The sequence below is a fragment of the Ranitomeya variabilis genome, chromosome 5, assembly GCF_051348905.1.
Source record: "Ranitomeya variabilis isolate aRanVar5 chromosome 5, aRanVar5.hap1, whole genome shotgun sequence".
In the NCBI taxonomy this organism is placed as follows: domain Eukaryota; kingdom Metazoa; phylum Chordata; class Amphibia; order Anura; family Dendrobatidae; genus Ranitomeya; species Ranitomeya variabilis.
The window spans coordinates 372590684-372606800 of NC_135236.1; the positions used below are offsets into that span (position 1 = coordinate 372590684).

General features: G+C 44.1%; 1 protein-coding gene across 1 annotated transcript in view; it reads left to right on the plus strand.

The window, feature by feature from the left end:
- Positions 1-16117, plus strand: part of WASL (WASP like actin nucleation promoting factor) — a 73558-nt gene that overhangs the window by 25054 nt on the left and 32387 nt on the right. Inside the window, exon 2 of the mRNA XM_077264936.1 lies at positions 15967-16101. Within this exon, the coding sequence (XP_077121051.1) occupies positions 15967-16101 (135 nt within the window). The remainder of the gene's footprint in view (positions 1-15966; positions 16102-16117) is intronic.

Below are 16117 nucleotides of genomic sequence, written 5' to 3' on the forward strand. Positions count from 1 at the left end.
GGTGTAGGTGGGGTTATACAGCGCTCTGCATTCAGACAACTGGTAGATCTGCAGCAGGAAAGAATGATTTTATCAAAACCATAGCAAGAAACCCCTGTAAGTGGCACATAGCTGGAATCGGTGTCTCTTCCCCTATATCATGCTCCTCTTAGATGGGATAGCAAAAACTTAATGACAGATTCCCTTTAAACCTTAGTTAGGTGCATTGGAACCCAAACAAATTGGTTTCATCATATTTCCGCAAGTATGGAAGGTCGATAACTGTCCGTTTTGATATCTTCCTACCTGGGGCACCCCTTCTTCCTCAGCGCATTACAAGATGCGGCATCGGCTACACATACCGCAGTGGGGGCTTGCAACTTATAGTGTATTTAGGTGCGAATAGCTGAAGGGGCAAACTGATATTATATCCATTACTCACTGTTTGTCCCGTTGTTACAAGTGGTCCTCAAAAAAAGACTAAAAAAAGTAAAAGACTGATCTGATCCCTAGCATTGCACTACATACGTTAAACTTGAATTTTTGTTTTCCTCTGTACCCTCCAGAACAACAGGTTGCAGTTTGCTCCTCCGCTGAAGAATTGCTGGCCATTTCAAAGGCACTTGCATATGTCATAGTTGCAGAATAGAGCTGTGATGATGGTTGATGGCAAACTAATATGCTGGGGGCCATTTCTTGCCAAGCCAAGTTTCCAACAGGCAGGGAGCCTTACAGCATTAACAGGGATGATTGAATATCCAGAGGCCTGTAATATGCATCCTGTTGTCCTGTAGCCTGGTGCATAGAACAATGGACGGTAATACTGGATCAGTAGGGGATATGTGCCATTTACAGACAAGTCCAAGTTTATTCTTCAGAGTAACTTCTTGGACAAATGCATGTTAATTTAAAAAAAACAAAAAAACAAACCTTTTGCACATCCAAAATAATGAAAATGTAAATATGTACTTCACTGAATGCTGAAGTAAGCCTGGACAATATGATAACCAATTTAAAACATGGGTAATGCCATACCTTCAAAAACCTGTGAAATAAAGTCTACTGAACCCTACATGGTATGGGTACCAAAGTTCAGCTATTAAAGAGGTTGTCCACTACTAGGACAACCTCTTTATCTAAATGTTTGGCCCCAATAGAATAAAATAAAAAGCTTATACTCTCTTCCCGTGCTGGTGCGTTTGCAAGTGGTGTTGACACTCGCGGTCCCGGGGTTCTCATGCGATTATGACACATGGTGCCTGGCCCCCAATTTGCACAGGTGTCAATGTCCCCCCCGCCTTCGTACATTTTGAATATGAAGAGGAAGTCTGGGCTCCCTATTCATGTTAAAAATTTCTGAAGGCCCGTCCAGGGCGCCTGAGGGCAGGTGTTATTAATCTGGGAGACGCCTTCCCGGGCTATTAATATCAGCCCACAGCTGTCTGTGTAGCTTTTGCTAGTTATTAAAAATAGGGGTAACCCCACATTATTATTTTTCTTTTTTTTGGGGGGGGTCCCCTCTTTTTAATAACCAGTAAAAGGCTTAGTAGACCACTGTGAGCTGATATCAATAGCCCAGGAAGCTCCATGTTTATTGGCCTCTTCCCAGACTATTAAGACCAGCTCACCGTTGTCTGCTTTCCCTCAGCTGGTTATTAAAAATAAGAGGGACCCCACTCCATTTTTTTTTTTAATTCTTAGCTAAATACTTGAGCAGAAAAATACACATGCAAAGCACTGATTAGATATCTCACTGATCTATCTATCCAATTATTTTATTGTTTAGAAAGCTGTTCTTTGTAAACACATTCCATATGGATTGCATGCTTATGTCATATGGATGTCATACAGATGCTACTTGATAAAAATCACAGTGCACTTGCATGACTCTCGTTCTACTTTTTCAGGAATAACATTGGAGTGATTTTATTTACGCTGATGTGTGAGCCCTTAAACCCTAATCGTTTTTTACACTCTTAAGATATGTTTCCATGGTCAGTAAACGCTGCGGGTTTGACGCTGTGTTCATCTGCAGTGTCAAACTTGTAGTGGCCAAATGTTACAGCATAGTGGATGGTATTTGAAGAAATCCCATCTCCAATATGTGTGCAGGGACGTCTCCGGCTTCCCTGCGGAGATGGACATGTGGCGCGTCTTTCAAGACTGCAGCATGTCAATTTATCTTGCGGAGACGCTCCGTCAGCGCAAGATGAATTTCACATCCAATGTATTGGGTGCGGTGATTCCACACAGTTCAGTGAACACCTGCGGAATCACCTGCTTTCAAAAGCCGGCAGCGGACATGTGCTGCGTACAAAGCACTGCCGATCCCTGACCATTGAAACATACCCTAAGGCCACATTAACTTGTGCTGCATTTTTTACAGTGTGATGCACATGGATAGCAGTAATATAAAAGTTTACAACGTGTGCTCTATTTGGCCAAGTGCTTGTTTCAGATTTGCCACAGATCCAGGGGTGTGCAGCCTTTGGTATAGTAATCCCTGCTGCAATGTATATATGACAAAATGCTAATTTCTGTGGACTTTAGAGTGAGGTTTTTGGGGCAGGTGATTTTGATAGACTTTTTACAATCTATTCTCCATGAATAAGAGAAGTGACAAAGTGTATCTAACAAAACTGGGGCAGCTTTGCAAACCATTTTTCACCATATGTCTTGCAGCTCTTAATGCTGACCGATGCATTTCCATGGCAACACACAGCAATCAAACCCTATATAGTCTGATAGTGTACTCCTGTACTAAGATAAATTCACGATTTTACCAAGAAGTAGGGCGGTATGCGCCATTGGAGAATGCCTTTTGAAAATGAGGCAAGATGGTGCTATCTACAGAGTAAGGCTGGGTTTGATATGTGGTTTCCATATGTAATAGCCACAACACTTGCCACCCTCGGCTACTGATCCATTGACTTATGACTTCCATCATTCTTTACCAGGCTGTTTGTGATTTTGATGGGAAAACACTTTTCGTACAGTGCTATTTCTCTTGCCAAATATGACAGAAGCTGCGATGGAGGCACCTTCTGACAGGTTTGCGGATATAGGATACGGCCTGTGACTATATGGCTTTTATTCACAGCACTATACAGTAAAGGAAATAATTATTTGATCCCTTGCTGATTTTGTAGGTTTGCCCACTGACAGACATGAACAGTCTATATTTTTAAGGATAGGTTAATTTTAACATTGAAAGATAGAATATCAAAAATAAAGTCCAGAAAAATCACATTGTACAAATTATATAAAATTATTTGCATTTTGCAGTGAGAAATAAGTATTTGATCCCCTACCAACCATTAAAGGGAACCGGTCAACCTGTCACCCCCAAAATCGAAGATGAGCTAAGCCCACCAGCATCAGGGGCTTATTTAGAGCATTCTGTAATTCTGTAGATAAGCCCCCGATGTATCCTGAATGAGAAAAACAGGTTAGATTATACTCACCTGGGGGGGGGGGGTCCAGTCCGGGGCCTCCCATCTTCTTACGATGACGTCCTCTTCTTGTATTCACGCTGCGGCTCCTGCGCAGGCGTACTTTGTCTGCCTTGTTAAGGGCAGAGCAAAGTACTGCAGTGCGCAGGCTTCGGGAAAAGTCAGAGAGGCCCAGCGCACTGCAGTACTTTGCTTTGCCCTCAACAGGGCAGACAAAGTACGCCTGCGCCAGAGCCGCAGCGTGAATACAAGAGGACGTCATCGTAAGAAGATGGGAGGCCCCGGACCAGACCGCGACGCCCATCAGACCAGAACAGAACCGGGACCGCCCCTGGGTGAGTATAACCTAACCTCTTTTTCTCATCTTTCCCAATAAGCATTTGATCCCGTGCTGATTTTGTAAGTTTGCCCACTAACAAAGACATGAACAATCTATAATTTTAAGGGTACGTTAATTTTAACATTGAGAGATAGAATACCAAAAATAAAATCCAGAAAATCGCATTATATAAAATATATAAATTTATTTGCATTTTTCAGTGAGAAATAAGCATTTGATCCCCTACCAACTATTAAAGGGAACCTATCACCCCGTTTTTTTCGGTATGAGATAAAAATACTGTTAAATAGGGCCTGAGCTATGCATTACAATAGTGTAGTTTGTGGACCCCGATTCCCCACCTATGCTGCCGAAATACGTTACCAAAGTAGTCATTTTCGCCTGTCAATCAGGCTGGTCAGGTCGGATGGGCGTGGCTTCTTCCCCCAGATATTGCGTAGTTTTCCGTTGGTGGCGTAGTGGTGTGCGCATGTCCAAGGTCCCCAATCCTGCACGGGGGGGTGAAAATAGCAGCGATGTCCGTTATTCCATTGGTGGTCGGTGGGCGCGGCCATCTTCCTTTGGCCGCGCGTGCGCAGAAGCGGCGCTCTGCTGGCCGCGGCTTCAGGAAAATGGCCGCGGGATGCCGCGCGTGCGCAGATGGAGATCGCGGCGGCCATTTTCCTGAAGCCGCGGCCAGCAGAGCGCCGCTTCTGCGCACGCGCGGCCAAAGGAAGATGGCCGCGCCCACCGACCACCAATGGAATAACGGACATCGCTGCTATTTTCACCCCCCCCCCCGTGCAGGATTGGGGACGTTGGACATGCGCACACCACTACGCCACCAACGGAAAACTACGCAATATCTGGGGGAAGAAGCCACGCCCATCCGACCTGACCAGCCTGATTGACAGGCGAAAATGACTACTTTGGTAACGTATTTCGGCAGCATAGGTGGGGAATCGGGGTCCACAAACTACACTATTGTAATGCATAGCTCAGGCCCTATTTAACAGTATTTTTATCTCATACCGAAAAAAACGGGGTGATAGGTTCCCTTTAAAAGTTCTGGCTCCTACAGACCAGTTAGACGCTCCTAATCAACTCGTTACCTGCATTAGACAGCTGTCTTACATAGTCACCTTTATAAAAGACTCATGTCCACAGACTCCATTAATCAGTCAGGCTCTAACCTCTACAACATGGGCAAGACCAAAGAGCTTTATAAGGATGTCCGGGACAAGATCATAGACCTGCACAAAGCTGGAATGGGCTATAAAACCAGAAGTATGATACTGGGTGAGAAGGAGACAACTGTTGGTGCAATAGTAAGAAAATGGAAGAAATACAAAATGCCTGTCAATCGTCATCGATCTGGGGCACCATGCAAAATCTCACTTCGTGGGTATCCTTGATCATAAGGAAGGTGAGAGATCAGCCTAAGCCTACACGGGGGGGGGGAACTTGTTAATGATCTCAAGGCAGCTGAAGTCACCAAGAAAACCATTGGTAACACATTACGACGTAAAGGTTTAAAATCCTGCAGTTCCCGCCAGGTCCCCCTGATCAAGAAGGCACATGTGCAGGCCCGTCTGAAGTTTGCCAGTGAACTCTTGAAAGACTCTTGAGTGATTGGGAGAAGGTACTGTAGTCAAATGAGACAAAAATTGAGGTCTTTGCCATTAACTCAACTTGCCGTGTTTGGAGGAAGAGAAATGCTGCCTATGACCCAAAGAAGATCACCATCTCCACTTTCAAGCATGGAGGTGGAAATATTATGTTTTGAGGGTGTTTCTCTGCTACGGGCACAGGACTACTCCACCGCATCAATAGGAGAATGGATGGAGCCATGTACCGTAAAATCCTGAGTGACAACCTCCTTCCCTCCGCCAGGACATTAAAAATGGGTCATGGCTTGGTCTTCCAGCAAGGCAATGACCCAAAACATACAGCCAAGGCAACAAAGGAGTGGCTCAAAAAGAAGCACATTAATGTCATGGAGTGGCTTAGCCAGTCTCCAGACCTTAATCCCATAGAAAACTTATGGAGGGGGTTGAAGCTCCAAGTTGCCAAGCGACAGCCTCAAAATCTTAATGATTTAAAGATGATCTGCAAAGAGGAGTGGACCAAAATTCCACCTGACATGTGCGCAAACCTCATCAAGTTCAAAAAATGACTGACTGCTGTGCTTGCCAACAAGGGTTTTACCACCAAGTATTACCGTATTTTTCGGACTATAAGACGCACCCCAAATTTGGGGTGAAAATTGCAGAAAAAAATATTTTTTTATAAGATGGGGGTCCGTCTTATTGTCCGAATTTACAGTATCTTACCTGAGGGCTGGCAGTGGCAGAGCAGGGTCACAGGAGGCATGGTGTCGGCAGAGGCGGGGTGATGCGGTACGGCGTGCACCTGAGCAGGGTCCCTTCCTGCTTAGGTGGGCGTCGCCACGGCCTGGTGTCCATGGGGGGGGGGTTGCAGTAGTGGTGTGGCGACGGCAGAGGTGCGGCGGCAGAGGTGCGGTATGGCGTGAGCAGGGTCCCTTCCACAGGTGAGGTGACGCAGCGGCCTGGTGTCCATGGGGGGTTGCTGCAGTGGTGTGGCGCAGATGGAGATCGCGGTGGCCATCTTTTCCATCTGCGCACGCGCGGCATCCCGCGGCCATTTTCCTGAAGCCCCGGGAAGCAGAGCACTTCATCTGCGCACGTGCGGCCTCAGGAAGATGGCCGCCACCACCGATAACAACATGATTCACCCGGCTCTGCTGCTTACCGGGCTGCTGCATCCCCTCACCTGTGAAAGGGACCCTGCGCACGCCATACCGCACCTCTGCCGCCGCCACCACACCACTGCGGGTAAGCCTGCATTACGACTATAAGACGCACCCCCTATTTTTCCCCCTTTTTTTGGGTGGAAAAAGTGCGTCTTGTAGTCCGAAAAATACGGTAAGTCTTGTTTGCCATATAGATCAAATACATATTTCTCTCTGCAAAAATGCAAATAAATTTATATAATTTATACTATGTGATTTTTCTGGATTTTATTTTTGAAATTCGATCTGTGTTAAAAATAACCTACCCTTAAAATTATAGACTATTCGTGTCTTTGTCAGTGGGCAAACTTATAAAATCAGCAAGGGATCAAATACTTATTTCCTTCACTGTAGTTTCCAACTGCTTCTGAGATGTGCCCCTTTCCGTGTTGGTATTATTTCAGAAACTTTTGCCTTTTTTACTCAAACACACAAATAAGGAACTGCAAAGTAATCTTCCTAGTGCAAGAATATGGAGTGCTTCACTAAAGGCAGAAGGAATGTGCTTGCCAGTCAGCATTTACAACAGGAAATATTGGTCTTTTTCTTCCTTAGGGAGAGGAGATTGGAATTTAGATCCTTCTGCAGCATTTGGCATTAAAACACAAAAAGCACAACCAGAGTTACTGATATAGCAAAAGATTATTAACGTACAGACAGCCTCTCTAGTCATATTCTTACTCAGCAGCTTCACTACCTTTTTAAATTGTGTGGTCAAGCCCTTTAATATTCACATTGGATAGATGTAAAATTGATACCGTATTTTTTGTATTATAGGACGCACTTTTATGATTCCCAAAATTGGGGGGAAAATGGTGGGTGCATGTTCTTACTGATGCTGCGGGCCCGGAGCTGCTTTTGGTGCGGCAGTCCTGTGGTGGTGGTGGTGGTACGGCGGTGAGCGGTGGCCCTACGGCGGCATATGGTGGCCGCCATTCTTCTGGGGTCCGGCTTCTCAGTTGGCACAGCCGCAGATTGAGGAAAGCCAAAATCTCCATCTGCGTCTACGCGATGTCTTCAGGAAAATGGCCGCGGATGCGGCGCAGGCACAGATGGAGCTCTTGGCCCGGCCTCTGACGTCACCTCTGGTCAATGATGCTGCGCTCGCAGTAGCTCATTCACCAGTGGTTTTCAGCCTGGATGGTCACATCTTCGCACCGTCCAGGTTGAAAACTGTTTCTCCTGCAGACATGAATTACGGCGTGGGACAGAACGATGGACAGGTATGGTATGTTGTCTTTTTGCTTTTATTACAGAAGCTCGAGGGCTTCGGTGGAATTAGGCGAGGTTGTAAGTATGGTTTAATTGAGATTATTAAAGGAGTCTGTCATTTTTTTTTTTTTTTTTCAATTAAAGGACTTTATTTTGGCTTTATTTGCAATACAACTATAGGATTAGTAATGGAGAGGTCTTATAGACACTTCTCCATTACTGAGCCGTGGGCTTGATGTCACCTGACAATACAAAGGTGACATGAACCTCACAAATATGAACCCCACTTGCCACCGCTACAGGGCAAGTGAGAAGAGTCGGTCAAAGCACCAGAATTGGCTCATCTAATAGATGCGCCTTTTCTGGGCAGCTGTGGGCTGATATTTTTAGGATTGGGGGGGCCTATATCAATGGCCCCTTACCAGCTTGAGAATACAAGCCCCCAGCTGTGAGCTTTAGCAAGGCTGGTTGTCAAAAATGGTGGGGAACCCCACTCCGTTTTTTAAATTTTTTATTTAAATAAAAATATGTGGGGACCCCTCTATTCTTGATAACCAACCTTTCTGAAGCTGACCGCTGATGGTTGCAGCCCCCAGCTGTAAGTTTTGCCTGGCTGGTTATAGAAAATACGGGGGGAACCCTTGCCGGGTTTTTCATTCATTTAGTTATATCGCATGCGGCAGGTGAGGAATACCCCATCATCTGCTCCTGCTGTCACTGTTATTAGCGGCAGCAGGTGTAGATTGATGGGAGTAATAGTCCAAAAAGCCCAACCTGCTGTCATTATTCTGACTTGAATATAACTCATCATTCTCCTCTGCTCGCATCGGTCGCGAGCAGAGCAGGGGAGAATGATACTCCCACCCAACTATTAATCAGTGTCTTGGTGTCCTCACCTGAGCAGGGATGTTAATTAAATTACTGAAATATTTTAAAGTAAACCATGCTTGACCATTTCAATGGGCCTAACAATGTGTGAAAGTAAATAGTGATGAGCGATTATTCTCGGATAAGGTGTTCTCTAAGCATGCTTGGGTGCTAACCTTGTTTTTACTATGTATACCACTCCACACGTGTAAAGCGCAATCGAATAAATTGCGCTATAATAATAATAATTGGGGTATCTGTCATGGTGGCTTTAAACTTCTTTCATAGTAGTCACATGCATGCTTTCCTGATATTTTCGGCAGGTGTGTGACCAGAACATCGTGTATTATGAATAAAATCTAAAATTCTGAGAAATAAACCCATTTTCTGGGCTTCAGTGGTTGCTGCATGCAGCGTGGGGATTACAGAACAGTACACCACTTATTTTTTGGTTTTGCAGGAATTGTTCTGAACTTTTCTTTTCGGCATTTGCTCGCAATGTGCTGTTGTGGATGTTGTAAAGGTTATAATGAATGAACTGTTTATTTGAAGCATCCTGCAAAACGATCAAGACAGACGCTTGGTATGTTCACTGTAGGCTTTGTGTAAGTGGGAAGAGTATGTAAAGGCTTCCTACACTATTACTGCTTCCCTGTAATTGTTGCTTTGCATGCCCGGTCCTTAACGAGGACCTCTCAGTAGGTCAAGAAGTGCCCAGTTTTTGCTTATATTTTATTCCTGCTGCTCTGTAAACATTCATTAATTTTTTTATTTTTTAATTTTGCCTATGATTCTAGAAACAAGGGCCTTTTTATTTTAGTGATACTTTTTATGGTCCTAACAAAGCGGGTGAAGTACACAGTAGCTGTCTTTACGCTACAGTAATTACCCCGTGAGAAACAACTGCTTGTAAAAACAATAAAAATCTTTTTTCAATAAGGTGTGCGTGTGTGTGTATAATTACACATATTCTTATAAAAAAGTAAAACTGAACTCTGGACATGACTGATTTTAGTGGTAAATACATGTAATATGTGATGTATTTACTAGTTGTAATGTTTGTAGTTGGAAGGGCTACATAGGCAAAGCTGCTGAGCTCTGGAATTGGCCGCAGCTCTCAAAACATGACTTTAATGCTGCAGCCAAACAGATACTGGGGCAGTGGTGGAGACCGTGCAGGACCCAGAGAGGATAAAAAAAGCACAGGGTTTTTTCTTCACCTAACCGCATGTGTGCAGAAGTTTGCTGAAGGAGGAATACACTATTAATTTAAAGAAGCCCTCCCATCAAAGATTTTATCCTCTTAATATATTGCAGTCATCAAATCATACAGCACTGTTTACTTACAATTGTTCATTTTGACTTTCTACCCAGTAAATTTTTCTCTTTTGTCTGCTCTATGTACACTGTGTGCAGAATTATTAGGCAAGTTGTATTTTGATCGCATGATACTTTTTATACATGTTGTCCTACTCCAAGCTGTTCAGGCTTGAGAGCCAACTACCAATTAAGTAAATCAGGTGATGTGCATCTCTGTAATGAGGAGGGGTGTTGTCTAATTACATCAAAACCCTATAAAAGGTATGCTTAATTATTAGGCAACTTCCTTTCCTTTGGCAAAATGGGTCAGAAGAGAGATTTGACGGGCTCTGAAAGTCCAAAATTGTGAGATATATCTTGCAGAGGGATGCAGCAGTCTTGTAATTACCAAACTTTTGAAGCGTGATCACCGAATAATCAAGCGTTTCATGGCAAATAGCCAACAGGGTCGCAAGAAGCGTGTTGGGCAAAAAAGGCACAAAATAACTGCCCATAAATTGAGGTGAATCAAGCGTGAAGATGCCATTTGCCACCAGTTTTGCCATATTTCAGACCTGCAACGTTGCTGGAGTAACAAAAAGCACAAGGTGTGCGATACTCATGGACTTGGCTAAGGTAAGGAAGACTGAAAAATGACCACCCTAGAACAAGAAACATAAGATAAAATGTCAAGACTGGGTCAAGAAATATCTTAAGACTGACTTTTCAAAGGTTTTATGGATTGATGAAATGAGTGACTTGATGGGCCAGATGGATAGGCCAGAGTCTGGATCAGTAAAGGGCAGAGAGCTCCACTCCGACTCAGACGCCAGCAAGGTGGAGGTGGGGTACTGGTATGGGCTGGATCATTATACTATGAATTCTGATCGGAAGGCTGCTCGTTGTGGTATATGAATATGGTATGTATATGTCCTGCTGGCTGCCTATGGCACATTGACTCTATGCTTGTTAGTAATCTTGAATTTTTTTTACATGTTTCGCAACTCCCTCTTATAACATAAAGGTTGTGTTTTTTATGCATTTCTGCCGCGTTTTTTGCCGCAGCAGAAATGCTTAAAAACCGCATTCCCATGCAATCCCATCGGATTCCGCAGTTGCTGTGCCCATGCTGCGGATTGTATATATTACACACTGTGTGCAGAATTATTAGACAAGTGTTGTTTTATAGGATTATTTTTATTATTGATCAACAACTATGTTCTCAATCAACCCAAAAGACTCCTAAATATCAAAGCTTAATATTTTTGGAAGTTGGAGTGGTGTTTTTTTGTTTTTATTAGATTTGGCTATCTTTAGAGGATATCTGTTTGTGCAGGTAACTATTACTGTGCAGCATTTATTAGGCAACATTTAATAAAATCCAAATATATTCCCATCTCACTTGTTTATTTTCACCAGGTAAACCAATATAACTGCACAAGATTTAGAAATAAACATTTCTGACATGCAAAAAAAAGCCCCCCAAAATTGGTGACCAATATAGCCACATTTCTTTATGATGACACTTAGCCTTCCATCCATAGATTCTGTCAGTTGCTTGATCTGTTTACGACCAACATTGCGTGCAGCAGCCACCACAGCCTCCCAGACACTGTCCCGAGAGGTGGACTGTTTCCCCTCCCTGTAGATCTCACATTATATGAGGGACCACAGGTTCTCTATGGGGTTCAGATCAGGTGAACAAGGGGGCCATGTCGCTATTTTTTCTTCGAGACCTTTACTGGCCAGCCACGCTGAGGAGTAGTTGGAGGCAAGTGATGGAGCATTGTCCTGCATGAAAATCATGTTTTTCTTGAACGATACCGACTTCTTCCTGTACCACTGCTTGAAGAAGTTGTCTTACAGAAACTGGCAGTAGGGCTGAGTTGAGCTTCACTCCATCCACAACCCAAAAAGGTCCCACAAGTTCAACTTTGTTGATACCAGCCCATACCAGTACCCCATCTCCACCTTGCTGGCGTCTGAGTCAGAGTGGAGCTCTCTGCCCTTTACTGATCCAGCCTCTGGCCCATCCATCTGGCCCATCAAGAGTCACTCTCATTTCATCAGTCCATAAAACCTTTGAAAAGTCAGTCTTAAGATATTTCTTGGCCCAGTCTTGACGTTTTATCTTGTTTCTTGTTCAAAGGTGGTCATTTTTCAGCCTTCCTTACCTTAGCCATGTCCCTGAATATCGCACACCTTGTGCTTTGTTACTCCAGTAACGTTGCAGCTCTGAAATATGGCAAAACTGGTGGCAAATGGCATCTTGATTTTCCTCAATTCATGGGCAGTTATTTTGCGCTTTTTTTGCCAAACACGCCTCTTGCGACCCTGTTGGCTATTTGCCATGAAACGCTTGATTTTTCGGTGATCACACTTCAAAAGTTTGGCAATTTCAAGACTGCTTCATCTCTCTGCAAGACATCTCACAATTTTGGACTTTCAGAGCCCGTCAAATCTCTCTTCTGACCCATTTTGCCAAAGGAAAGGAAGTTGCCTAATAAATAAGCACACCTAATATAGGGTTTTGATGTCATTAGACAACACCCCTCCTCATTACAGAGATGCACATCACCTGATTTACTTAATTGGTGGGTGGCTCTCAAGCCTGAACAGCTTGGAGTAAGGAGATAGATATAGATATAGATATATATATATATATCTATCTATCTATATCTATATATATCTATCTATCTATATATATCTATCTCTTATTTTCCTGCACACCTTGTTCCTATATATTTTTGACATTTCACCCTTTGTATTTGTCTGAATTGTGTGGTCTGTTTGACTTTCTTTCCTCTCCTTCGCTACAGGGCCTACTGGGGCATATTAGGGAGAGTCTAGGTTGAGCGGGGGCACCATTGCGCAGGTCCTAGGGTGCCAACCTCCGCGGTAAGGTAGGGGATAGACAGATTGTAATTTGGGATACAGTGTACCTATGTATTTCAGCCAAACAGTGGACACTGGTTTTTTTTGGCCGTATGTATGTTTTGTCTGTTTTTTATTACGGTATATTGTATAATAATAATCTTTACAGTTAAACAGTTTCAAACAGAACAGTCATAAGTATCAGCGTTAACAATAATATGATTAAAGCAAAATAAAACAACCCTGCTCGTGAGAGTTTACAATCAACAATAAGGTGGGGGAAATACAAAATGCAGGTGTGAATGTACAATGATGGTCCAGCCATCTTCAGGGGGTGGGGGATAGGTGGAGATAGTGAATGAGCTACACACGCACGCTTACACATAAAATGACTTTGATTAGGGAACGTGATGGGCCGCTTTGCACAAATGTGTTTTGAGAGAGCGCCTAAAACTGTGCAAGTTGTGGCTAGTCCTAATTTCTTGGGGTAGGGCATTCCAGAGGATTGGCGCAACACGGGAGAAGTCTTGGAGTCGGGAGTGGGAGGTATGGATTAGTGCAGAGGTTAATCGAAAATCGTTTACAGAGCGCAGCGGTCAGCTAGGCCGATAGACAGAAATAAGGGAGGAGATGTAAGAGGGTGCTGCACTGTGGAGAGCTTTGTGGGTGAGAACAAGTACTTTGAATTGGATTCTATAATGAATTGGCAGCAAGTGTAACGACTGGCAAAGAGCGAACGCATCCGAGTAACGATTAGCCAGGTGGATGACCCTGGCTGCTGCATTAAGGATGGACTGGAGAGGGGAAAGTCGAGTGATGGAGAGGCCAATTAATAGAGCATTACAGTAGTCCAGGCGGGAGTGGATCAGGGCGACAGTGAGGTTTTTTTATGTTTCCATGGTGAGAAAAGAGCGGATTCTAGAGATGTTCTTTAGGTGTAAGCAGCAAGAGCGGGCAAGAGATTGATGTCAAACATAACACTCAGACCGTTAATAAAAAAGTTGTTTTATTAAGGGAATTAATACAGTGTGTCCGTAAAGTCATGGTTCACTTTTGACCAGTCACAGGATCTATTTATAGTTTACATTTTGGTGCCCCTTCTCTGGCCCAAACATGTCAGACCTGTTCATGAGGAGGGATAACAAGAACAAATCAAACAACACAAACTCATTTAAAGGGCACCTGTCACCCCGTTTTTTCAGTATGAGATAAAAATACTGTTAAATAGGGCCTGAGCTGTGCATTACAACAGTGTATTTTGTGGACCCCGATTCCCCACCTATGCTGCCAAAATACGTTACCAAAGTAGCCGTTTTCGCCTGTCAATCAGGCTGGTCTGGTCAAAAGGGCGTGGTGTCTTCCCCCAGATCTTGCTTAGTTTTCCGTTGGTGGCGTAGTGGTGTGCGCATGTCCAAGGTCCCGAATCCACTGCACAGGGGAGTTAAAAGAGCGCGATGTGCACTATTTCATTGGTGATCGTGGGGGCGGCCATCTTCCTTTGTCCGCGCGTTCGCAGAAGCGGCGCTCTGCTGGCCGCGGCTTCAGGAAAATGGCCGCGGGATGCCGCGCGTGCGCAGATGGAGATCGCAGCGGCCATTTTCCTGAAGCCGAGATGCGAACTCTGCTTCAGGAAAATGGCCGCCGCGATCTCCATCTGCGCACGCGCGGCATCCCGCGGCCATTTTCCTGAAGCTGCGGCCAGCAGAGCGCCGCTTCTGCGAACGCGCGGACAAAGGAAGATGGCCGCCCCCACCGATCACCAATGAAATAGTGCACATCGCGCTCTTTTAACTCCCCTGTGCAGTATTTTGGCAGCATAGGTGGGGAATACACTGTTGTAATGCACAGCTCAGGCACTATTTAACAGTATTTTTATCTCATACTGAAAAAACGGGGTGACAGGTGCCCTTTAAGCTGTTGCTGAACCCCCAGTCAGATTAGCCCCTGATAAACTGAACGCTGATTAATACACTGCCAGGTCTGTAACATCATGCAACCACAAGCTTATGCCAGCTGTGTGGTTTTCCATGCCAGTCGAGATGAAAGTTCAGTGTGTTCTGTGGCTCACTAAATTCGAATCTATGACCAAAGTGCTACGTGAATATCAGTGCGTTTATAACGAAGCGCCACCACATAGGAATAGGGTAAGTAGTTGAAGGCAACCAACAGTTTGGTGGAAAAACCCTGTTTTAGGCCCTTTTTTTTTTTTTTTCTCGGAGCGGTTTGTGACGGCAAATACGTATCTTGACATGTTGGGACTGTGTGCAGTGCCACAATTTCCAGAAGGTGTCATCTTTCAACAGGACGGTGCTCCTCCACACTACGCCACCATTGTTCGTGAGTTTCTGTATAGATCATTCCCCCGGCGGTGGATAGGCAGGGATTCTGTTAATCCGTGGCCACCATAATCCCCGGATCTGACGCCCTTAGACTTTTACTTTTGGGGTTATGTGAAGCAACATGTGTACATTGAACGTATCAATGACATAAATCACTTAAAACGGAGAATCACAGACATTCACTGTTACACCAGACGTCCTTACCCCCGTGTGTGGTAAGAACTTCACTATTGTTTGGATGTGTGTAGGGCAACAAATGGAGCCAACATCGAACTGCACTGAATATGGGAGAGTTTTTCTTTTATTTGTAGTAGATTTCACGTTTCTGTCGTTTTTTGTTGCTTTCCAGTGACTGGTCAAAAGTGCACCATGACTTTACAGACATGACTTTTGGTCGGTGATACTAGCGTGTGCTAGGCTAGTAAGGAGTGTTGGTGAGATCTGCCAACACTCTAATAAGCCTTGCTCCAGGAATGCCTGTTAAAATCACAAATACCCTATTTTTGGAGGTATTTGCCTAAGCACACGTCTTTAGGTTCCCCGTACTGTCGCGTATGAGTGCCTGAGCACAACAGTGCTTGGGGCTTGTTTCTCTGTTGATGTGATTACAAAAGGTAGCACTATGGTAAGAAATCTTTATTTAAAAAAATATATATATCCCATTGCATTTTGCTTCTTTTTTTCATTTTAAATGCATTGAGTCAATGGAAGAAAAATAAAATGGTTATTGTGGCAGACGTAGAAAATATAACAAGATTTTATGCTATCTGATTGTAATTGAACCATTTTTTTTTTCTTCACCTCTTTTTAAAGACCATTAATTCAGCTGTTGTTCAACTGTATGCCTCAGACCGCAATTCTATGTGGGTGAAGAAATGCTGTGGAGTAGTATGCCTGGTGAAGGACAATCCACAAAGATCATATTTCATTAGAGTTTATGATATCAAGGTAAGTCACAGTTACG